The sequence below is a fragment of the Cucumis melo genome, chromosome 12, assembly GCF_025177605.1.
Source record: "Cucumis melo cultivar AY chromosome 12, USDA_Cmelo_AY_1.0, whole genome shotgun sequence".
NCBI classification, from domain to species: domain Eukaryota; kingdom Viridiplantae; phylum Streptophyta; class Magnoliopsida; order Cucurbitales; family Cucurbitaceae; genus Cucumis; species Cucumis melo.
The window spans coordinates 4,889,713-4,911,786 of NC_066868.1; the positions used below are offsets into that span (position 1 = coordinate 4,889,713).

The 22,074-nt window shown below is 38.1% G+C and overlaps 1 protein-coding gene and 1 long non-coding RNA gene across 5 annotated transcripts in view; both read left to right on the forward strand.

Annotated features, from left to right (window-relative positions):
• The first annotated feature begins 137 nt into the window (after positions 1–137).
• On the forward strand, positions 138–747 carry LOC127144504 (uncharacterized). Its single transcript, XR_007816243.1, has 3 exons — positions 138–180; positions 262–616; positions 702–747. It is a non-coding gene; the product is annotated as an uncharacterized LOC127144504 (long non-coding RNA).
• A 1,739-nt stretch (positions 748–2,486) lies between these two features.
• Positions 2,487–22,074, forward strand: part of LOC103501793 (2-methoxy-6-polyprenyl-1,4-benzoquinol methylase, mitochondrial) — a 28,988-nt gene continuing 9,400 nt past the window's right edge. Inside the window, exons 1-6 of one of the 4 annotated variants that reach the window (XM_008465491.3) lie at positions 2,487–2,656; positions 3,364–3,459; positions 6,972–7,098; positions 7,523–7,584; positions 14,250–14,408; positions 14,496–14,640. In XM_008465491.3, the coding sequence (XP_008463713.2) occupies positions 3,366–3,459; positions 6,972–7,098; positions 7,523–7,584; positions 14,250–14,408; positions 14,496–14,640 (587 nt within the window). In that variant the 5' untranslated portion in view covers positions 2,487–2,656; positions 3,364–3,365. Of the gene's footprint in view, positions 2,657–2,691; positions 2,869–2,897; positions 3,096–3,363; positions 3,460–6,971; positions 7,099–7,522; positions 7,585–14,249; positions 14,409–14,495; positions 14,641–22,074 lie in introns of those variants that run through there. The other 3 variants (XM_051080587.1, XM_017047705.2, XM_008465500.3) reach the window with 3 other exon arrangements.

The window sequence follows — 22,074 nt, forward strand, 5'->3', positions numbered from 1 at the left end:
ACAAACAAGGCTGCTAGACAGAAGCAGCCTTACAATCATAGTAGCGGGTCCAAGTCGTTTCTACAACGACAGTATGAGCCCGCTGAAAGAAGAGGGCAGCCGGTCGATCGTGTGGAATTATTCCGGGAAACACACGTTCGAGCTGGGACATTCGTGTCGCAGGCCGCCGAGGATGCGCATGTAAGTTATACCCTTATTAATTATCCACTTTTATTATATATTTTTGCGCATTACCTAACATAATTTTTAAATTTGTTGCAGAATCAAATGCTGGAACTCCAATCCCAGCCTACCCCATAGGGTAGTCAGCCACTCTCTGAGGATGAGATATGCGATCAGGTGTTGGGTAGACGACCAGGCTACTTAAAAGGCGTTGGTTGGGGACCCAAGCCGAAGGCCCGCAGAACGGCAAGTGCAAGCAGTTCGTCGACATCTTCTTCGCAGTCCACCCAAAAAGAAATTGAATTACAAGCTAAACTTCATGAAGCTTTGGAACGGATTGAAGTACAAGATAGAAATCACCAAGCATTAGCTTCACAAGTGGAAGCTATGAAAAAGATGATTGAAGACCTAACTCGTGCACAACAGGGGCCACCACATGATCCCTAGCTCTGCGGTACGTCGTATATGTCTCTATTATTCTTAAGTTTTTGCAATATATGATTATGTATTAAACTTAGTTATTTTTATACCATTTTTAGGACCGAAGGTGTAGAATGACGCGCATACGGACCTCGTTGGGAGATTTTTCATTATGTTTATGTTTTTTCTATTTTGAGAACTATATTTTGTTGTAGTCAACTTATTCGTATTATTAATTTTAATTCTATTTTTTTTAATTTGTGTTTGTATATTTATTAATTTATTTTAATTTAATCCAAAACGTTGCGAAATTTTTTTGAGCAATCCGAACATCATTGTGAATGTTTGAGCAAAATATTATAAGGAAAAAAGTAAAAATAAAATATTTAAAAATATATATAAAAAAGATTTCCCGACGTTCATTACGTCGGGAAAAAAGTCGGAAATTCCCGACGCCGTCTATGCCGACGCATCTCCCGGCGTCGGGAAAACCTTTCCCGACGCCGAGTTGGTACAGTGTCGGGAAATCCTCTCGCGACGCATTTCTCCCGACGTTCTTCCCGACGCCGTTTTGTACGTCGGGATATCCTTTCCCGACGTACTTTGCATTTTCGCCGACGTATTTGTGCGTCGGGAGTACACCCGTCCCTTGTAGTAAAATGAGTAGAAAAGTAAGCGAATGGGATAAGAGACAATTGAGATTCAACCTTATTTTATTTCATAGGAGTAAAATAAGGAAATTTCACATGTTATTTTGTGTTTTAATAAAGTAGGAACTAAATGATCGGACACTTAATACTAGTAATCGTTTAAATTCGAAGTTGCTTGAATAGAAGAAGGAAATGTAACCTTCACTTGAATAGATAAGTGTAAGAACGTAAGTTCACAGTATAAAAAGTGTTTTTTTAAATAGATATTGATAGAAAAGTCTTTTTGGAAAACTTTCATAAATGTAACAAAACACTCGACTAGTAATAAAGCCCATCAAGTTAGTCATTTTTTAAATATTCTAGGTTTGCCTCTTCCTCGCGATTTCTTTCATCCTTTAGAGAAATTTAACTTCCATTTTTCTTCTCTTCTTCGCGATTTCTTTTATCGTCTTCTTCCTGCGATTTCTTTCCATCGTCATTCTTCTTTTCTGATTCTTTTTTTACATTGTTTAATCTTTCCATTGTATTTCTTCTTTTCCTCTTTTTTTTTCGCTGTGGTTTCTTTCCATCGTTTTTCTTTCTTTTCTTTTTTTTTACGTCGTTTAAATTTGGGTAACTAAATCTAAACGACTGCATACAAAAAATAGAAAAATCTAAAAGATCGTGTATAAATTTTTTTGAAAAAAATCATTTAGATTGAAGTAGCCAAATGTAAATGATCGTGTAAAAAAAAATAAACGATTGTGTAAAAAAAATAAAAGATCGTGTATAAAGAATGTTGAAAAGAATCATTTAGATTGAAGTGACTAAATATAAACGATAAACAATCGTCTGTAAAAAACGATCCTGTGAAAAAACTAAAAGATATGTATAAATAATCTTGAAAAAAATCATTTAGAATCGTGTAAAAAAATATAAAAAAATAAATTATTGTTTAGAGAAATATAAAAATTACTGTAGCAAAAGAATTAATAAAATCGTGTATCAAGTCTAAACGATTAGTGTAACCAAATTTAAATATAAGTAAATTAAACGATCTTGTAACAAAATTAAACTATAGAATCGAAAAGATAAATTATAGTCATATATAAACGATCGTGTATCAAATAATAATCAAATCTACGTTGACGGCGTGATTGTCGAAACACTTTTAGTATTTTACAGGCTAAATCTTTTTTTTCGGAATTGTCAAATACTTTCCCAATTTGTTATATTTCTAAAAAGACAAAGTTTTTTCTATTTGGATTAATTTATGAATTTTTCCACAAATTTCGATTTGGCCTTTGAAATTGGGAAATCCGTACGAAATTCCCTTCGTTTTTTTGCTTCAGCCGCCGTCTCAACCTCCCACCCACTCACTATCGGTCTCTCTCTCCCCTCTGCGTGTATCTCCGGCCGTCGCACCTTCACGCGCCCAGCCTCGGGTAAGCTGATCAAACTTTCCCTCTCTTCCCCTCTCTCCATTTTCAACCTCTCTCTCCCGCGATCGCCGTCATCCCTCTGAACGCCGATGGCCATACGCCGCCACTCCGTTACCTTCATCCAGCAAGTGATCCACGGCGAATCACCCTTTACCTAAAGTTGCTGAAATCTCGTGTATAAGATACAGTTGAGCTAGTGATCTACTTCCAAAAACGTAATTTTTAATTGAAAAATGAGTATGTAATAAAAAATGAATTAAACAAAAAGTTCCTGAACAGTCCGTTGGGAAAAACACCTCACACTGATTCCATTTCAAGCTCCTCTCCTTCTTCCTTTTCCCACTCTCTCCAGTTTCCATTGATCCTCCCCTCTGTAATTTATGTTTTTGCCCTAATTGTACACAACACATTTCCATCCTTCCTCTTGATTTTCAGTTTCAAGGTAAATCTTGCAATGGGGATTTTATTTTTATTCAATCAGTCAATTCTTTCTGCTATGAAGTTTCTGTTTCTCAATCATTCCTTCAAAATTGACTGAAAGTAATAAAAAAGAGGGATATTCAATCTGGGGTGCCCACGGCAAACAAATTAGCAAGACTCAGAGGAGTTATTATCTCAATTTTTTGTTTTCTATTCTTCAAATTATGTACGCATTGTTTATTTGTCACTTGGGATAGAGGATAATCAATGTTTTTGTTTCTTTATTGCAGTCATGGCTTTGCGTTCAGTGACTAGAAGGATTGGAAGTAAATTTTTTCCAATGTTTTCTTCAGCCAATCAATTACATTCACATGCTACTAGTTTTGGTTAGTTCCTCTCTCCCTTTCTCTCGGATAAAAACATGGTAGGGCGATTTGAGTCCCACCCTTGCTTGTTTTTTCAATTGCCATTGTTAACAAAACAAGACGCCTGCCATTGCTGAAGACAAAATAAGGCATGCCCACCAGCCCCTTTGAAAAGAATTTGAACTTCTTAGAGTAGTTATCCTGTCAAATAGCCTTCTTAAATGGTTGTGGCAATCGACGTAAAAAGCATCCGTGCTGTCAAGTAATGATGTGTAGAGAAACCTTTTTTTTGGTGTCCACACCCAAAAATCAGCATCCCAAGTCAAGTTAATGTTGAATAAAGTATAGGTCAGGTCAGGCCATTAAGGATTTCATCATCTTTCAAATTTCTTCTTAGCAATATGTATAAGATGGGTGAATTTGTTTGAAGCTTTTAATGGCCTAAAAGTGAACCTACCTTATCAGGTGGTTGCTTAAATGCTACTGATGAAGAGCCGAAGAGGTAAAGGTGCTTATGGTGGGGGGTGGGGTTATGTAGTTGGTACTTGGCCATTCTTATATGGGTACGTCTGGGTGGAAAGCTGACAAGAAGAAGTTTGGTAGGCCATCAAAGATAAAATCGTTGGCCAATTGGAAGAACGTCTTCTTTTTAGAGGTGGTAGATCAACTCTCTTGTAAATTTGGTTTTCTTGACCATATCATTACCCTACTTTTTCATCTTTAGATGCCCAACTATGATAGTCAAGAGCTGGAAAACATCCTTAGTTCTTTTGGAAAGGGTGCAACGGTGAGGGTTATCTCAAAAGCTCTTCAAGTGGGATGTCATTTTCCTCTCAATCTCCAAGGGGAAGCAATTGAAGTTGTTATCAAGGAAACATCTTTGTTAACCAAGAGGGTTAGATCTTTGGTGAATAATTTTACTACCAAATATCTATACCAAAATTATATAATATTGAATTTAAGTAGTTTATTCTGTGGAAGATCTTATTTTTATCAAAATACAAAAAATTATACTAAAATTTAAAGTAATATATAAGATGTTGATGCCAAGGCGAGCTTGACTCGGTGGTATTGACACGACCTCCCATCTTGGAGGTGGGAGATTCAAATTCCCCAAAGGCCCAAACCCCAATTGTTGTAACTAGTAATCAAATGAAATGTTCACATAAATTTGTTGAAGGGAACTTTATTGTATGCTTAAACGTGATTTCACATTTTTTTTATAAAAGCAATAACTTTCATTGAGAAAAAAATAAAAGAATACAAAGAATACAAAGGCAGCAACAAAAAAAAAAAAAAAAAAAAAAAGCGCTCTAAAACACTCCGGCTAAAACTAAAAGTAAGGGGTTCCAACTAAGTAAAATGTTTCCAAGCGAATAATTACAAAAGTCTTCGTAACCAAAGCCCAAAGGGACACATGAAATCTAGCTAATGACCAAACCTCACTAGGGTCACTAACCCTACCTCTAAAAACTTTATCATTCCTATCCCCCCACATATCCTAAAGCATAGTGCATACCCTAATCAACCACAAAAAACAATCTTTCACTATGAAAGGCGAATGGAGGAGGAACTCTTCGATCATCCCACGAATGATCCTCTGGCTAGCCAAATTGACGTTGAACTCTTGTAGAAAGAAACTCCACACAGCTCACGCATACTGATACTTTCGATGAAGATGATTAAGGTCTTCCTCGGCCTTCTGACAAAGGATACAATAGAAAGGCCTGAGAATCGAGGTTCTCCTCCTAACAAGCCTATCCAAGGTGTTCACATGATCAAGCAAAACTTGCCAAGTAAAGAAACCTAATTTTCTTAGGAGCCTTTATCCTCCAAACCACCTCAACAAACTGACTTCCTAGAAGAGCAACCCTCAAGCAAAGAAAGAAGGGAAACCACCGTGGTTTCCTTATTGGTTAAATGATGACGAAACTCGAAAGAAAAGGACACTGAATTCTCAGTCTAGCTCAAGAAGTCTGACACCAGACGATTTTTAAAAGAGCACATATGATAAAGATGCGGAGATAAAGAGCAAAGAGAACTCTCCCCCACTCATTGATTCTCCCTCGTATCATTGTCGTCCCCCATGAAATGACGAGTGAAATGAGAGAAAGTCAGTGATGTAGTAGGAATAGGGTATTATGGTCAAATCCTTAATTTATAAGGATTAGGATTAGCATTAGTTTCTTCTTCCTGCCGTTGGTCCCTGAATCTTGGAGTTGCTTTGATACCAATTTGATGCAACTTGAACGAGAGAATTTTATAAATGTCTTTCAAGTTGTGAATACAAAAAGACAAATACTCTATTTATAGCAAACTAATCCTAATCCTAATTAACCAAAGAAACTAATCCTTATCCTAATCCTTATAAATTAAAGATTTGACCATAATACCTATCCCTACTGCATCATATTTGGGAACTCAAAAGAAATGTCTTTCTGCGGGTTTCGGTGTGCCCCCTTCACCCCTTTCTCCATCCAATCAAAAGGATGAATTATGCTTACTCACAATTATCCTACGCCACAAGGATTTGGGCTCGAGGGCAAAGCACCAAAGCCACTTGGCCAACAAAGCTCTATTACGAATCCTTAGATTACCAATCTTTAAACCCCCCTGGTTTATCAGATGACTGACCGCCTCCCAACTAACCAAATGAGATCCCCTCCCTTCATCCACCCCTTCCCAAAGGAAATCACACGTACATTTCTCGGTGCTCTTACAAATCGAACTAGGCGCTCGAAAAAGGGAAAAGTAATATACAGGGATGCCACTCAGAACCCTTTCTTCCTCCCCGCCAATCTCTTTCAAATCTTCTCATAGATTGTAGCTCTCAGGTTCCCCCTAAAGGAACCCCTGGGTAGCAAGAAGGAAGTGAGCCAACCTCACAGCCAAACACCTCCGCCCAATTCTTAAGCTTCACAAGATCACTATTAATATCCCAAATTTGGCATTTGTTCCTCTTAATTTTCAAGCTTGACATATCTTCAAAGAAGCTCACTATATGATTAAGGATAAAAAAGGACTCCTCTTTCCTCAAGAAGAATAACATTGCATCATCTGCAAATTAAAGGTAGGATAAGGCCACCTCATTCGTGCCAATTCTAAAAGGCTCAATTATATTGCCCTCCGCACCTTTGAGATGAGCAGAATTAAAACATCCAGGATCCCTTTGTCTTAGCCCTCTGGAAGCTTGAATTGACCCCGTGGAGAATTGTTTAAATGGATATAGTACTTCACATTCCTAATACACCCCCACATCCACATTCCCACTTATATCCAAAACCTTTCTTCATCATCACCTTGATTTCACGTTCATTGTGCTAACATCTAATTAATCGGTTTACATTCATTTGTGCTAACGTATAATTAATAACAACTAGTTTGGTAAGTGATCATAGAGAAATCGTTCTTTAAACTTCAAATAAATTTGGTGTGAACTTAAAATCTTAAAGAAATTTGCATTTCTCGTTGTTAAGCCTCCTTTATATATGGTGTAAATATGAAAGAAAATTATCTTTTGGTACTTTTTGCAGGATTCAAAGAAGTGCCTGAAGAGGAAAAAAGCAGACTTGTTGGTAATGTCTTCAGCAATGTTGCTTCAAATTATGATCTGATGAACGACTTGATGAGTGGTGGACTGCATAGATTGTGGAAAGACAGGTGCAACTTTTTAACTGGACTTTCATGCTCTCACCCATGGATATCCTTTCTTCTCTCTGGGGGCATGACTGTTGAGGATTTTAGTTTTTGTCCTTCATCTGCCCTTTTGATAAAGGAGGGTGTGTGCTCTATTTTGTGGTGGCTTTGGAGTGAGAGAACAACAGAAAATTTTAAGGGTTTGAGAGTTATTTTTGCGATGCTCATTGTTAGAGTCGCAGTTTCGTTTTGAGCCTCGATTTCTAGGCTTTTTGGTAACTGTTTGCTTGGTCTTATTTTTCTGAACTAGATCCCATTTTTGTAGTTTGGTTTGTTTTCGTGGGTATTTTTTACAATGTATTCTTTTACCTTTTGCAATGAAAGTCAAGTTTTCTCATAATTTTTTTTTTATTATCCGTCTCTCGCTTGATATTTTTGTTTGCTACAGACTTGTTTCCGAGCTAAATCCTTTTCCTGGAATGAAGCATCTTGATGTGGCTGGTGGTACAGGTATGCAAACTCTCTGAATTATTCTTTTTTATTTTCTATTTAATAATGTGATATCAATTTTTGTGATTGTCATAATTTGAAATTGTTGATATGCTAACTTTGATTAAGAAGAGGTGTTTGTTTTTACCGACATCGTTCGCAAAGATTCCGTACTTTGTTTTTGAGACTTTGTGTTAATTTGGAATTTCAAAATTCTGTAATAGAAGATCACTTGCTTGCTTAGATTAGGTAGCCAATCACCATGTATGAGTCTCGTGGTTTGTGGTCACTCGTTAGTGACAAATTAAAAGGCTCATAGGAAATGGTTTCTGTTAGGTCCTCATTTTTGATATAATACATGAAAAGGGGAAAGAAGGGTATTTCGTTGTCAACATGTTTGTTAGTTAGGATTAAGGGGGGTCATTGAATGTTTGTGTGTGTAGGAATCGGTGCAGTATAGGGCTTTGTAATGTAAAGGGAAGGGGGTAGTATTACATTTGTATGCTTTTTTATACGGAAAGTTCTAAGAGAAAAAGGAGAGTTTACTAGGCTTTCTCAAATAGGTTAAGGTTGTTTATATTGCTTGGAAACTAAGAAAGTTAAGTTATAATGTTTAAAAGGATGCTTAATTTTGCACCAAGAAAAAGAATAGAACCAATTACTAAATCCATAAAACGTCAAAAATGGAAAAAGAGCTACAAATCAGGCACCCATTCCTCTCGCGCCATAAGATCCAAAAGAAAGCATGCAACATGGCCAACCAAATTGTCTTCTTAGTACCACCAAAAGGATGACCAATCAGTAATGAAGCTGAAGCAAGAAGGTAAAAGATATGATTGCAACACGGTATTGACCAACCAAAAGCCTCCATGATGATAATTCAGAACTTTGATTGCAAGAGGGCAATGTACAAGCAATTTGGTTAGAGACTCAGAATGATGAAAACGAATGAGACACCAAGATGGCAAGAGATACATACAAGGCATTTGACATTGAAGGATCAACAGTATTGATGCCACCCAAACTAAGTTCCCATAGAAAACTTTGATATTCTTTGGATAACAACCCTTGCATATAATAGAGTAAAGATCCATCAAGAGCGGATCAACCATATCCACCTAGTTAGCCATAACAGACTTAACTGTAAACATTGATGAGGGGTCAAGGGGCCATAACCAGGAAGTAGGAGAAGATCGAAATCTGAAGACAAATGATGTGATATGGATGATTCGATAAATTTCATTGTGTTCTAATTTGATTGAAAATTACTTCAAAGTTTACAAAGTAGAATTGTAGGATAAAAATTCTGAATTCAAACATACATAAAACAAAGAACAAAAGTAAAATGACATAGCCTTCTCTGCCTATCCTGTCTCTCAAGGAAGAGTGCAGAAACCAAAAACTACCCAAAAACTGAACAACCTTCTCTTTCCCACTCCCCTCCTATTTAACTGCTCCTATCTTCTAACCGGCTGTAACTTCCTACCTACTAACACTTAATGTGCCCTCACCCTCAATAACTCGGGACAATCTCGGGGGTGGTATGTTTTAATCGCTCGGGACAATCTTGGGGTGAACTGCTCCTGGACAATCTCGGGGTGGCATGATGTAATTGCTTGGGACAATCTCAGGGTGAACTGCTCCTATCTTTCTTCTTTCTTCTGCTATATTGAAACACCATTGGAGGTCTAACAGAAGAGCAAGATGTAAAGGCCTAGGGAAAATAGTAAAAATAACACCATACAGCTAAGCCAAGAATAAATTAAAAACGAAATGGTAGAGCTATCACCAAAGACAAGAGCAAGCATGTCCACCAATGAAAGGTATAGTGTAGCAATTGAACCACCAAGGAGCTTTCAAAAAACCTTGAGTGATGGAAGTAGGCCAATGACAATTAGATGAATAATGCTTAGCAATAATAAGTTTTCTCCATAAGGCATCCTGTTTAGTTGCAAACTGTCAAATCCACTTCGCCAATAGAGCTAAATTATGATGACAGAAGTTACTAATACCAATGCCAGAGTTGAGGACGCTGAGAAAACTCCCTATTCACATCATGCATGCCACCATCACCCCTACAACCTTCACAGAAATAATCATGCACCAGCTTATCCAAACTCTTGATAAAAAACGTGGGAGTCCGAGACATAAGTAAACAATAAGCGGGAAAACTCAAAGGAGTTGTCTGAATGAGCTTGTGCTCCACTCATAGAAATAAAAGCGTACTTCCAATTACTGAGTTTGTGCTCGAAATCGCTCCACCGCTAATTGCCTAAAACTAATGCATGTTGGATTCCACCCGATGGCAGACCCAAGTAAGTCGTTGGCCAAAAACCTAGTTTACAACCAAATTAGTTCTGCAACCAGAATCAGGAATGCGAATCCCAAGAAGCTCACTCTAGGGAAATTAATTTTAAGCCTTGAAGCATGATTGTAGATTTCGATCATGAACAAAACAATATCAAATAAATGTGGCGAAGTTGTACGATCTGGTTTGGAAAACAATAAGGTAGCATCAGCAAATTGATTGATTCATTTCTTTATTCTTTTTTTTTTTTACAGAAAACAAAACTTTTCACTGAAATAATAGAAAGAGAAATTCTCCAACTACAAATGAAGCAACAAACAAAACTTGCCAGATTCAATTGAAGCTAAACAAAAACAATGGTAAAACTTAAGCTGGTGAGAAGATAACATTTCAATTTAAACAAAAATCTAGAATAGAAAAGTCAGCCAACAATTTGGAGAGACAACCCAAGTAGAAGCTATAATCCAAGAAACTTTATAATGATCAAACCAAGGTAGAAGAAACTTAGCTTGAAAAATACTTAGGTTCCTTTTGAACCAGATTTCCAAAGAATGATTTTGACCACATCAGACCACAAAAATTGACATTGAAGTTTCAAGGACCCACAATAAACTGAATAATATTTGCTTTGAAATCATCACAAAAACCTCACAAAAAACCCACAAAGTCTTGGGAGCCAAGAACAACGTGTGCCAACAAGCCATAGAATAAAAAACAGACAAGGCAAGAGAAAGAATGACTCTCCTCCCTTCCTTCCTTTCGTCCCTAACCACACTCCAGCTCCTATTTTCTCCTCCGGCATTTGTCATCCTTCTTCTCCGGTAAGTTCCCTAGAGCCCGTCCATCCCTTTTTCAGTAGCAGTCTAGTTTTGGTGAAAATGGAAATTGAAAGATGCAAAGTAGTGAATGTCCCTTACTGCATTTGGTTCGACAAATATTACTTCCATATAGAAAACGTGGAAGCTTGGAAGATCTTGTCATCATCAGACACTTAATTCAGATGGTTCTCAAAGGAAATTTCTGAATTCTTGCGTGGCCCTGAGAATGGTTTTCTTCTTTGAAATGGTTTTGATGATTTTGGAAGTACAAGACTCTTAAAATTTTGGGTCAAAAGTAGGTTCGGTTATGGGTGTGTAGCTTGGAAGAGGAACAAAAATGTATCCTTCATCCATATTTGTTCGGGTATCTCTGGACAAGGTTGGAATTCCTTTCACAAAATGTTGGAAAGATTCTTGACGAAGCACGATTATTTGAGTTGGTACAGAAATCATCTCTAGACCTCCTTGCAGCCCCCTTTTAAGTCATCAAGAGCAAGTTATGCTGAAAAGGTGATGCTTACCAGACCCTTTGTTCAAGAATTGGTAAAACGGAGTATTTCTTCCTCTATTCTGACCTCAAATTTTCAGAATGCAACTCAACATTGGATCATTAAAAATCCAGAAGTTTTAAAAGAAGACTTCGATAATCTGTGGATTATTTCAAGATTATTTGCATTTGATGATTGGAAGGAAATTAGAAAAACTTTGGAAGATCTTTTTCAATCAAAGATAATCATTAATCCATTATTTACAGAGAATGCTTTGATTAAATTGGATGAAGGGTCTTTAGAAGAGTTTGTTGGAAAAGAAGAGGTATGACAAGTAATGGGTCCTTTTCATTTAAAGTTTGAGAAATGGAGTAAAAGTAAACATAGCAGACCATCTGTTATTGAAGGCTATGGAGGATGGATTAAAATAAAAAACCTCCCTCTTGATTATTGGAGCAATCAAACGTTTAAAGTTATAGGAGATCATTTTAGAGGTCTAGAAAATATTGCTTTTGAAACGCTCAACCTTCTAAATATTTCTGAAGCAAAGATTCAAGTAAAAAGAAACCAATGTGGTTTTGTACCTGCTACATTAGAAATAACAAACTTTGATCGAGGGAATTTTTTCTTACACTTTGGTGATTTTGAACAGATTGAGTCTCCTCCATTAACCAAGGGCCATTTATCATTTGAGGATTTTTCAAACCCATTTAACTTGCAGAGATTAAATTAGGCTTAAAAAGATGAATGAGTTGTTGATGATTCATTCTTCTCAGATGGGGTGGAATATCTAAGGTCAATCCAAAAAAATTCCTTCATATATGAGGAATCCTTTTGAAGCTTTGAAACAGGGAACTCACCGGTTTTTAGCCCTGCCGGCGTCGTTTACCTACCTTGAAGCAACAGTGGTTTTAAATTTAGACTCCAAGGAAAGTAATGTGAACTTGGTTGGATTCAAAGAGCCACGCTTAAGAAGGAGAGAGCATAATAAATTTTGTTTTGAAAGGAACAAGAAAAAAGCTGTTGTAAAGTCACTTTTAACGAAGAAAGAGAAAAATCTGGCTGTGTCAACTTTTACAGCTGGAAAGTCCCCTCAACCAGCCAGCAGTCCTCTTTTTTGTGATCCTCTTTCCTCCAATCCTAAGCTGAAATTATTTCAGCTGCTATTTTCCAAAAGAAACCAACGGCTACCTGCCCCTATTAACCCTTCAGCTTCAGCTACCATCTCCTCTTCTTCTCTTTTTTCTTCATCAAAAGGCTCCCGAGGAAATTTGAAAAGAAAGAATTATTCCAAGATCTTCCCTCATTACCTCAAGCCATTTCCAAAGTATTTTATCTGGAAGAAGAAATCAAAGAAGATCATGGCAAAGCAGTCCTTAAAAGCCCATATTTTAGATGATCAAGTACCCGTTTTGCTTAAGAAAAATACTGCCCATTCTCTGTCAACTTTTTCCAGCAGCTCCAAACTATTTGGAGAGGCTAATCCTGATTTATTAGAAGTCAGTTGTACCCAAAATTCTAGCCCCAACTTGTTCTTCTAAATCATTTTCTCATCATCCCCACTCTACCCAGTTTAAGTACTCTTAGTTCTCTTTGCCTAACTCCAAGGTAAAATTTTTGAAGGGCTCCCCAAGCAAAACCCCTCTCAATCAATTCAACAAGAAGGGCGAGCCTTTTTTGATTCTCCTTTCAGCGTTAGTAGTGAGGAATTGGAGCATTTGGATAGGTCAACTGAACTTGAAAGTCAAAAACATTTTGAGCCTCTAGAAACCGATCTCAATGCCCTGTTTCAATGTGAGGAAGAGCCAGGATCTGCAAAATTTCTGTCTGCTACTCGTTTTTGTCCCCAGTCTTGCGAAATATCAAATCATTTAAAATCATTAGTAGCTGATTGTGAAATTATTCTAATTTGATTTTTTAGCAGTTTATTGTATTTTTCCTCAATGTAAGACCACCGTCAGTCATTCTTGGATTTTCTTTCATATGGGTGGCAAGTAATTCCTTCACGCCGATGTTGAAGAGGGGAAGACTTCTTCGAGCTTCCTCTGGAATATGGATTATTTTGGTTAAGGCAGTTTCGAGGCAGCGGGTTGCATCTTCTTGAGAGTTTTTAGTTTCAATTTAGTTCTTTACGAGAGGATTTTGCATTATGCTTTGTAATTTGATTTATTTGGATATGGTTTTGTTTAGCTTGATCTCTTCTATGTTTAGCTTGAATTTGTTTTGTAGCTTTTTTTGTAGAGGTAGTCTGGATTTTCTCTTTTCTCTTGCTCTTAGTATAATACTCTTGTACTTTGAGCTAAAGGCTCTTTTATTGATAATAATTTAAGAGGCTTGTCTCCTTTTCAAAACAAGCCATAGAATAACAGCAATGAAAAAGAAAATGTCAAGTCTTTGTTATCTGCAGAACAAAGAGGGCAGAGAACGTAGTGAAATGTGAGAAGGTAATTTCTTTGAAGTACCAACGAGGAATTAAGACCACAATTGGTTTCTTGCAGAAAAAATCATTATATTAATGTGTTATCTACTTATATAGTGGCATATGCACTAAATCTCCTTGATTGCTTGCAAGAGAAAAAACCATTCTGCTTTATCAGTGCCGAATTAGTAAACCTTAAGTGATGGCAAATAAGAGATATTGAAAATGCTTGGCTATGGAGTAATTTTTCAACTTCATAGTTTTTAACATTATGTATAACTCTTTTCTTTGCTTTTCATTAGTTTATGCTGATTGATGAAGCCTGTGTTTTCTATTAAAAGAGGAATCTAATCTTTCTGTGTTTCTATTAAAAAACAATTATAATTTATTAGTTAATAGAAACTTGTGAGGGTGCAATATTTCTCTGGCTATCTATTGTGAAACTGTCGATGGAAGTCCTCTTTAGTTGTAAGTAACCTTGATGAATATCAAAGCAATGACTACTTTTTTTCTTAAATAGAAACAATTGATTTTTCATTGAGAAAAAATGAAAGAATAAAAGGGCAACTTGTTCATCTCGTGAACTTCTGTCTCTTTGTGCATAAGAGATGTGACAACTATTAGATGGCATATTAATTTCTCACATATTGCAGGTGATGTTGCTTTCAGGATTCTAGACCGTATTAATGATGTGAAACGTAGAGCAATGCAGGATGTTCGAGAAGATGATTTGCAGGATCAAACTCAAGTATATGTTTGTGACATCAACCCACGTATGTTAAGCGTTGGAAAAAAGAGAGCCATTGAGAGGGGTAAATATATGATAAGATTGGAACTGTGCATTTTCTAGATGACATTTGTTGTCAGGAAAATAGTATCGTAATGTTTTCAACTTATAGGTCTGGGAGAAGAAGGATCTCTTATATGGGTGGAAGGAGATGCAGAAGCTTTAAGTTTTCCAGATAATTCAATGGATGGTTACACAATTGCATTTGGAATTAGAAATGTTACTCACATTGAAAAGGTTCTAGATGAAGCTTACAGGTAAAGTTTATTTTCTCATGAAACTATCTTTTATGAATTCTTTTGCAAAAAAGAATTGTTTATGTTGCATAAGACCAATTTTGGTATAGAGAATGTGTATAAGGCAACCTGAGATTGCATTTACCTCCCTCTAGAGTTCCTCTAGGTGATTTGATTATGTGTATGAGGTTGGATCAACGTTTAACTATTCAGCCGTTTGAGGGTTTCCATGGGGGCAACTTAAGCTGATGTCAGTTCATGAAGGGACTTCTTTAGTGCTTTGCATGATAGGGGAGGACCATTTTTTTTTATAGAACTTTCATTGAGAAAAAAATTAAAGAATATAAGGGCATACAAACAACCTAGCCCATAAAAGAAAAACCCTCAAAGAAATGGAGTCCAACTAACCAAAATGTTGTCTAACGAATATTTACAAAAGGTCTTTTAAATTGAAGCTCGAAACGGACACATAAAACTTCACCGATGACCAAGGACTTTACAGTAAAATAGCCACTTTCCAAATTTCAGATCCAAATGTCATCATGCATTCTAAGATTTAGAGTGGGGATGAGTTGATTTAAGGATTCCCATTCTGAAATTTCATCCTCCTTAAGGTTTCACCTAGACTTCAGACTTGAGCACCCAAGATGAGTTATCAATATTCCAAACATCAGCAATGGTGGTCTGTTTAGATTCAGTAATGGCAAATAGCTTGGGAAAACACTTGTAGAAAGCTTCATTCCCATCCAGTGGTCAACCCTAAAGGGTGTGGATTGACATTCTCAATAGAGCATTGAATATCGGTAAGTATGATGTGCATCTGTTTACTAATGTGGAGCCAGACTGTTGTTTCCAGCTTTTAGGTGTCACTGACAGAACATTGACAATCACTTGTCTTGTCATATATCCTTCTCAATCACAAACTTGAGGGGAATGTCCCATGATTTGAGCAATGTAGCCTAGAGGCCAAATAATCGTCTCTTTTCTACCTTTTTTTGTGGAGCTCATTTTTATTATAATTTTTGTTTTTATTTCTAAAAAAAAGTCTTAAATCACCAATTGACCCAATAGCATAAACTGATAGGCGAAGACAAATTTAATTATATATCATCCAACACTCCTTTTTACTTGTAGGCTCGAAATATGAAGAAGACCCAACAAGTAGAAATGAATATTAATTAGAGAGAAAACAATATTGCAAGGGCTTGAACACATGGTGTTCTGGAACACACTCGCTCTGATACCATCTAATCGCCAATTGACCCAAAGCTTAAGTTAATAGGTGAAGGAAAATTTAATTATATATCATCTAACATAAACGAACTGAATTTTTATTGATATTTGAAAAGCTATGCAGAACAAAGAGAGTTGACCATAGGCAGAAAATAACTGCATAAACAGAATACAAAATATATATCTGTGACCCACATGAAGGCCATCAATTGTTACAAATTTCATTGCTATTATAACTAGCAGAAAGAGAGGATAAAGAAAGTGTTCACAGGATTTGGAATTCATATCAAACAATCACCAAACTGGGAAACTCTTTGTCTTTTCATTATTGACAAAAAGTTTGTTTCCCTTTAAATAATAATAATAATAGTAGTGATGTAAATAATGTAATTAGAATAATTGTTAAACAGCCATTAAACAGTCTGTTGAAGCTGTTAAAAAGACTGTTATAAACTGTTAGAAAAGACTGTTAAAGAAGCTAACTAATCAGTTGTAACTGATTAGTTATCCAGCTGCCTAACCACTTGTAACTCCCTTAGTAACTACTTAAAATTCATCAATAAATACATACTCTCTCAGCAATTAAAGACAGAGAGTTCTTTGATAATAATTACCATTGGATCTATACCACATTTGGTATCAGAGCGGCCCCAATCCTCTGACGGATGGCTGGCCGAAGAGGAGGAATCCCTGCCACGGAGGACAACCTGAGCAAGAAAAGGTGGAAGAGATCGACACCCTCTCTCCAAGGACATCCACAGTGCACTTGCTGGCCTTCGAAGACTCCTTGGGAGATTTACACGAGAAGTTTGATAGAGTGATGGATACTTTGGAGACACTAACTCGAAGGATGGACAGACTACTGGCTCCGGCAAGAATTGAAGCCAACGTAAATAACAACCGGAACAAGAACGATGGAAACAGAGGAGGCCGACGAGCTCGAAGGAATTTTAGAAACTTGCCCAATCAAAGACATGACCAAAGAAGGAGGCCAATGGAGAATCCACTACGATATGCTGACGATAATTCAATGGAGGAATATGAAGCTCGGCAAAATGGGCAAGAATGTGATTCTTCCAGCAGTGATGAGCAAGGAAATATTTGGAATGATAATGGAGATATTTGAATGAGACAAGTTTATAGAGGACATGAAGCACAAAGAGAAGTTCATCATGATTATAAGATGAAAATTGATCTTCCAACCTATAACGGTAAGCGTGATATTGAATCTTTTTTGGATTGGATTAAAAACACTGAATATTTCTTCAATTATATGGATACTCCCTATTGAAAGCAATTAACAACAACCCGAGACTTACGTGGAAACCCGAGAACCGGGAGAAAAACCACGATACTTTAGTTTTTATTATTTTTCTTATGAACAAAAACAATAGGTACAAAGGGAGTATAAATAGAGTACAATAAGAATAAGAAAGGAAAAGATTTAGGAAATAAAATCTTATATTTTATTTTTTCCAAAAGTATATTTTATTCTTTCCAAAAGTACTAATTCTAACACTCCCCCTCAAGTTGGGAGGTAAATATCAATGAGTCCCAACTTGCTAACGCAAAGGTCGAAGTGTGGTCGGAGAAGCCCCTTGGTAAGAACATCAGCAATCTGTTGGCTTGAAGGAATGTACGGAATGCATATGCTTCCACTGTCAAGTCTTTCTTTGATGAAATGCCGATCAATCTCAACATGTTTAGTTCTATCATGTTGCACTGGGTTGTTAGCAATACTAATAGCGGCTTTATTATCACAAAAAAGCTTCAATGGTGTCTCACATTCCTGATGAAGATCTGACAAGACTTTCTGGAGCCAAATTTCCTCACATATTCCCAGACTCATAGCTCTGTATTCAGCCTCAGCACTGCTCCTGGCCACAACACTTTGCTTCTTACTCCTCCAAGTTACAAGATTGCCCCAAACAAAGGTACAATAACCGGATGTAGACTTTCTATCAATAACAGATCCTGCCCAATCTGAGTCAGTATATGCCTCAATGGTCTTTCTATTTGTTTTTCTAAACATCAACCCTTTACCAGGTGTATTTTTCAAGTATCTCAGGATTCTGTTAACAGCTTCCATATGTTTCTCATAGGGAGCCTGCATAAACTGGCTGACAACACTCACAGCAAAGGAAATATCCGGACGAGTATGGGATAAGTAAATTAATTTACCTACAAGGCGCTGATATTGTTCTTTATCAACTGGAACTTGATCATCAGAGTTTCCTAGTTTACAGTTGAATTCAATAGGAGTATCAGCAGGACGACATCCCAACATACCTGTCTCGGTTAGCAAATCAAGGGTGTATTTTCTCTGAGACACGGAAATACCTTCTTTTGATCTAGCCACCTCCATTCCAAGGAAATATTTCAGATTGCCCAAGTCTTTGATTTCAAATTCATCACCCATTCTCTGCTTTAGTTGACTGATTTCTGTTTGATCATCTCCAGTCAAAACAATGTCATCCACATAAACAATTAGAATAGCTATCTTTCCTGTTTTGGAAGCCTTTGTAAATAAAGTATGGTCAGAGTGCCCTTGACTGTACCCTTGGGACTTGACAAAGGTAGTGAATCTGTCAAACCATGCTCTCGGAGACTGTTTCAGACCATATAGAAATTTTTGGAGTTTACACACCTCCTGACCAAATTGGGCTTCAAATCCTGGTGGGGGGCTCATGTAGACTTCCTCCACAAGGTCTCCATTCAAAAAAGCATTTTTAACATCCAGCTGGTATAGAGGCCAATCTTTGTTCACAGCAACAGATAGCAGGACTCTAACAGTATTCAATTTAGCAACTGGAGAAAAAGTTTCCGAATAGTCAATACCATAGGTTTGAGTGAACCCCTTTGCAACTAACCTTGCCTTGTGTCTATCAAGCGTACCATCTGCTTTGTATTTGAGAGAGAATACCCATTTGCATCCTACAGTTTTATGTCCCTTGGGTAGAGCACAGATCTCCCAAGTTCTATTCTTTTCGAGAGCCTTCATCTCTTCCATAACAGCATTCTTCCATTCAGGACACTCTAGAGCAGTGTAGATATTTTTCGGTATTATGGTAGAGTCAAGGTTTGCTGTAAACGCTCTAAACTGTGGAGAGAGATTATCATAGGAAACATAGTTGCAAATGGGATGTTTAGTGCATGATCTGGTACCTTTTCTCAATGCAATTGGAATGTCAAGAGAGGGATCATACTCATCAAGTTTTCTTGTATGACCCTGTTCAGCTTCATCGTTACTGGTTTCTATTCTAACCTCAGTCTCATCATCACAGTTCTTTTCTTCCATATTTTCAAGAACAGCAATATCAGACTTGTCATTCTCACTCATTGTATTATTAGTACAAGGTTTTGTAGGGTTTTCCATACCTTGGTCTCGAGGAGGTTCGAAATTTTGGACTGGAGCCGGCGGTTGACTAGTAGGGGACCCAACTTCCTTTCTGAGATTCCTCCTGTAATATGTTTTCCAGGGAACTTGGTTTGTGGGTAAGATTATGGGATGAGGATCAATGTCAGACACGGTAATAAGAGTAGGTTCAACAAATTCAAAGGTGTTGTTAGACTCTTCACTCACATTCTCCCCCTGAAGATGGCTAACAGGAAAGTAGGGTCGGTTTTCACAGAAAGTAACGTCCATAGTGACAAAATATTTCCTAGACGGCGGGTGAAAACATTTATAACCGTGTTGGTGAAGGGGATACCCAACAAACACACAGGCCTGAGCCCGAGGGGTAAATTTGGTCTGATTAGGGCCGAAATTATGGACATAGGCGGTGCACCCAAACACACGAAGAGGAACCTCAGAAACAAGACGAGTAGAGGGGTAAGACTCCTTAAGACAATCTAAGGGAGTCTGAAGGTGGAGGATACGAGAAGGCATTCTATTGATTAAGTGAGCAGCTGTAAGAATAGCATCTCCCCACAGGTATGATGGAAGGGAAGTGGAAAGCATAAGTGAACGGGCTACTTCCACAAGGTGTCGGTTTTTTCGTTCGGCCACTCCATTTTGTTGAGGAGTGTAGGCACATGAGGTTTGGTGAACAATCCCCTTGGAGGCTAGAAATTCACTAAGGTTATGGTTTTGGAATTCCCGACCATTATCACTTCGAAGAATTGCAATTTTTGTATGAAATTGTGTTTTGATAGTATGATAGAAGTTTTGGAAAATGGATGGAACCTCGGATTTATCTGAGATAAGGTAGACCCAGGTGAGACGGGTATGGTCATCAATGAAAGTTACAAACCACTGCTTTCCCGAGGAGGTGGTGACCTTGGAAGGACCCCAAACGTCACTATGGATGAGGTTAAACGGTTGTGTAGGTTTATATGGTTGTGAGGGAAAAGAGACTCGATGTTGTTTTGCCCGGATACACACATCACAAGATAGAGAAGAGACATCAACTTTAGAAAAAAGGTGGGGAAATAAATGTTGCATATATGTAAAGTTTGGGTGGCCCAGTCGAAAATGCCACAACATACAGTCTTGTTCAGAAGTGCTAAAGTAGGATGACAGTAAACTAACCCTAGACAAACTACTACATGAGGTATCATCATCAAGGATGTAAAGTCCCCTGCTATGCCGGGCAGTGCCAATCGTCCTCCCCGAGCTCATGTCCTGAAAATAAACCGATTCAGGTAAGAAGATAGCTTTACAATGCAACTCACGAGTGATCTTGCTTATAGATAACAAATTGTAAGACAGTTTAGGGACATGCAAAACATTCTGGAGAGCAAAACCGTCAAAGGGAACTATTTGTCCTTTGCCAGCGATCGGAGCTAGAGAGCCATCGGCTATTCGGATTTTTTCATTACCGGCACACGGGGCATATGAGATAAAGTGTTCTGAAGAACCTGTCAAGTGATCTGTAGCCCCCGAGTCTAAGATCCAGGGATTCTTCCCATCAACGCTAATAAGCCCAAGGGATTGAGGCATACCTGACTGAGCAATGGCACCCAGAGTCGGAGTCTTGGTCTGGCTCACAGTAGGATCAGTTGATTGAGAAGTGCTAGCAGGTGTAGTCTCACTAATGTAGGCACGTCCTGAGTTCTGTTTCTCGTTGGAGGACCGTTTCTTACCTCCTGGGGGACGACCGTGGAGTTTCCAACACTGATCCTTGGTGTGCCATTGTTTCTTGCAGTGCTCACACACAGGAATTGACTTCCCATTATTCTTGTCACTGTCATGATTTGAGGACCGAGCGCTAAAGGCTGCGGAGTCGATGGTAGGGGTAGTCAATACACCCATGGCATTAGTGCGATCCTCTTCCAGGCGGACTTCAAAACAAACTTCCATTAGGGAGGGAAGAGGTCTTTGTCCGAGTATACGACCACAAACATTATCAAATTTGGGATTAAGTCCTGCAAGGAAGTCATAAACACGGTCAGCCTCTTCAAGTTTAGCATATTGTGTACTGTCATTTGGTGTGTCCCAAACTGTCTCTCTGCACAAATCCATCTCTTGCCAGAGGAGAGAGAGCTTGTTAAAATAGGTAGTTACGTCCAGGGTCCCTTGTTTGCAATTATGGACCTGTTTTCGCAGTGTATATAACCGAGAGGCATTCTGTCGTTTCGAGTAAAGGGTCTGAGTTGTATCCCACAAATCTTTTGCTGTGGCTGCATATAGTAAAGGCTTGCCGATCTGTGGTTCCATACTATTAATCAGCATGGACCGAATAAGTGAGTCCTCTCCTTTCCAGAGTCGTTCCAAGGCGTCTCCTGGTGGAGGACGTACAGTCTCTCCAGTTAAGAATCCGAACTGGTATCGACCTTCAAGGAACATCTTTATTGATTGTGACCAAGAAAAATAATTTTGACCATTTAATTTTTCGCCTGAAAAATTCCCTGTAGACGAACCCAAAGAGCCAGTTATATAATTTGACTGTGAATTAGGGAACGAAGTTACCGGGTTCTTGGAATACATCGGCAACTCGGTTGGTTTGGAATGCGTTGAAGATTCGCCCGCTTCAATGTCCGATCTGTTTTGGGGTTGATCAATTCCGTTACCAGAAAACAGCGGTTGCTGTAAAGGGTCAACGTACAGCTGCTGCTTACTGTACTGATTTGACAGATTTACGGTTGAGGGATGCTGTCCGAAGCTCGTAGATGGCGCATGAGGATGCGGATGGCCAGAAGGGTTTGACGGCTGGACATCCGACGGCGCGTAGAAGGGAACGGGATGTGCGGTGACGTGAAACGGCGGCGGCGCGTGGGCCC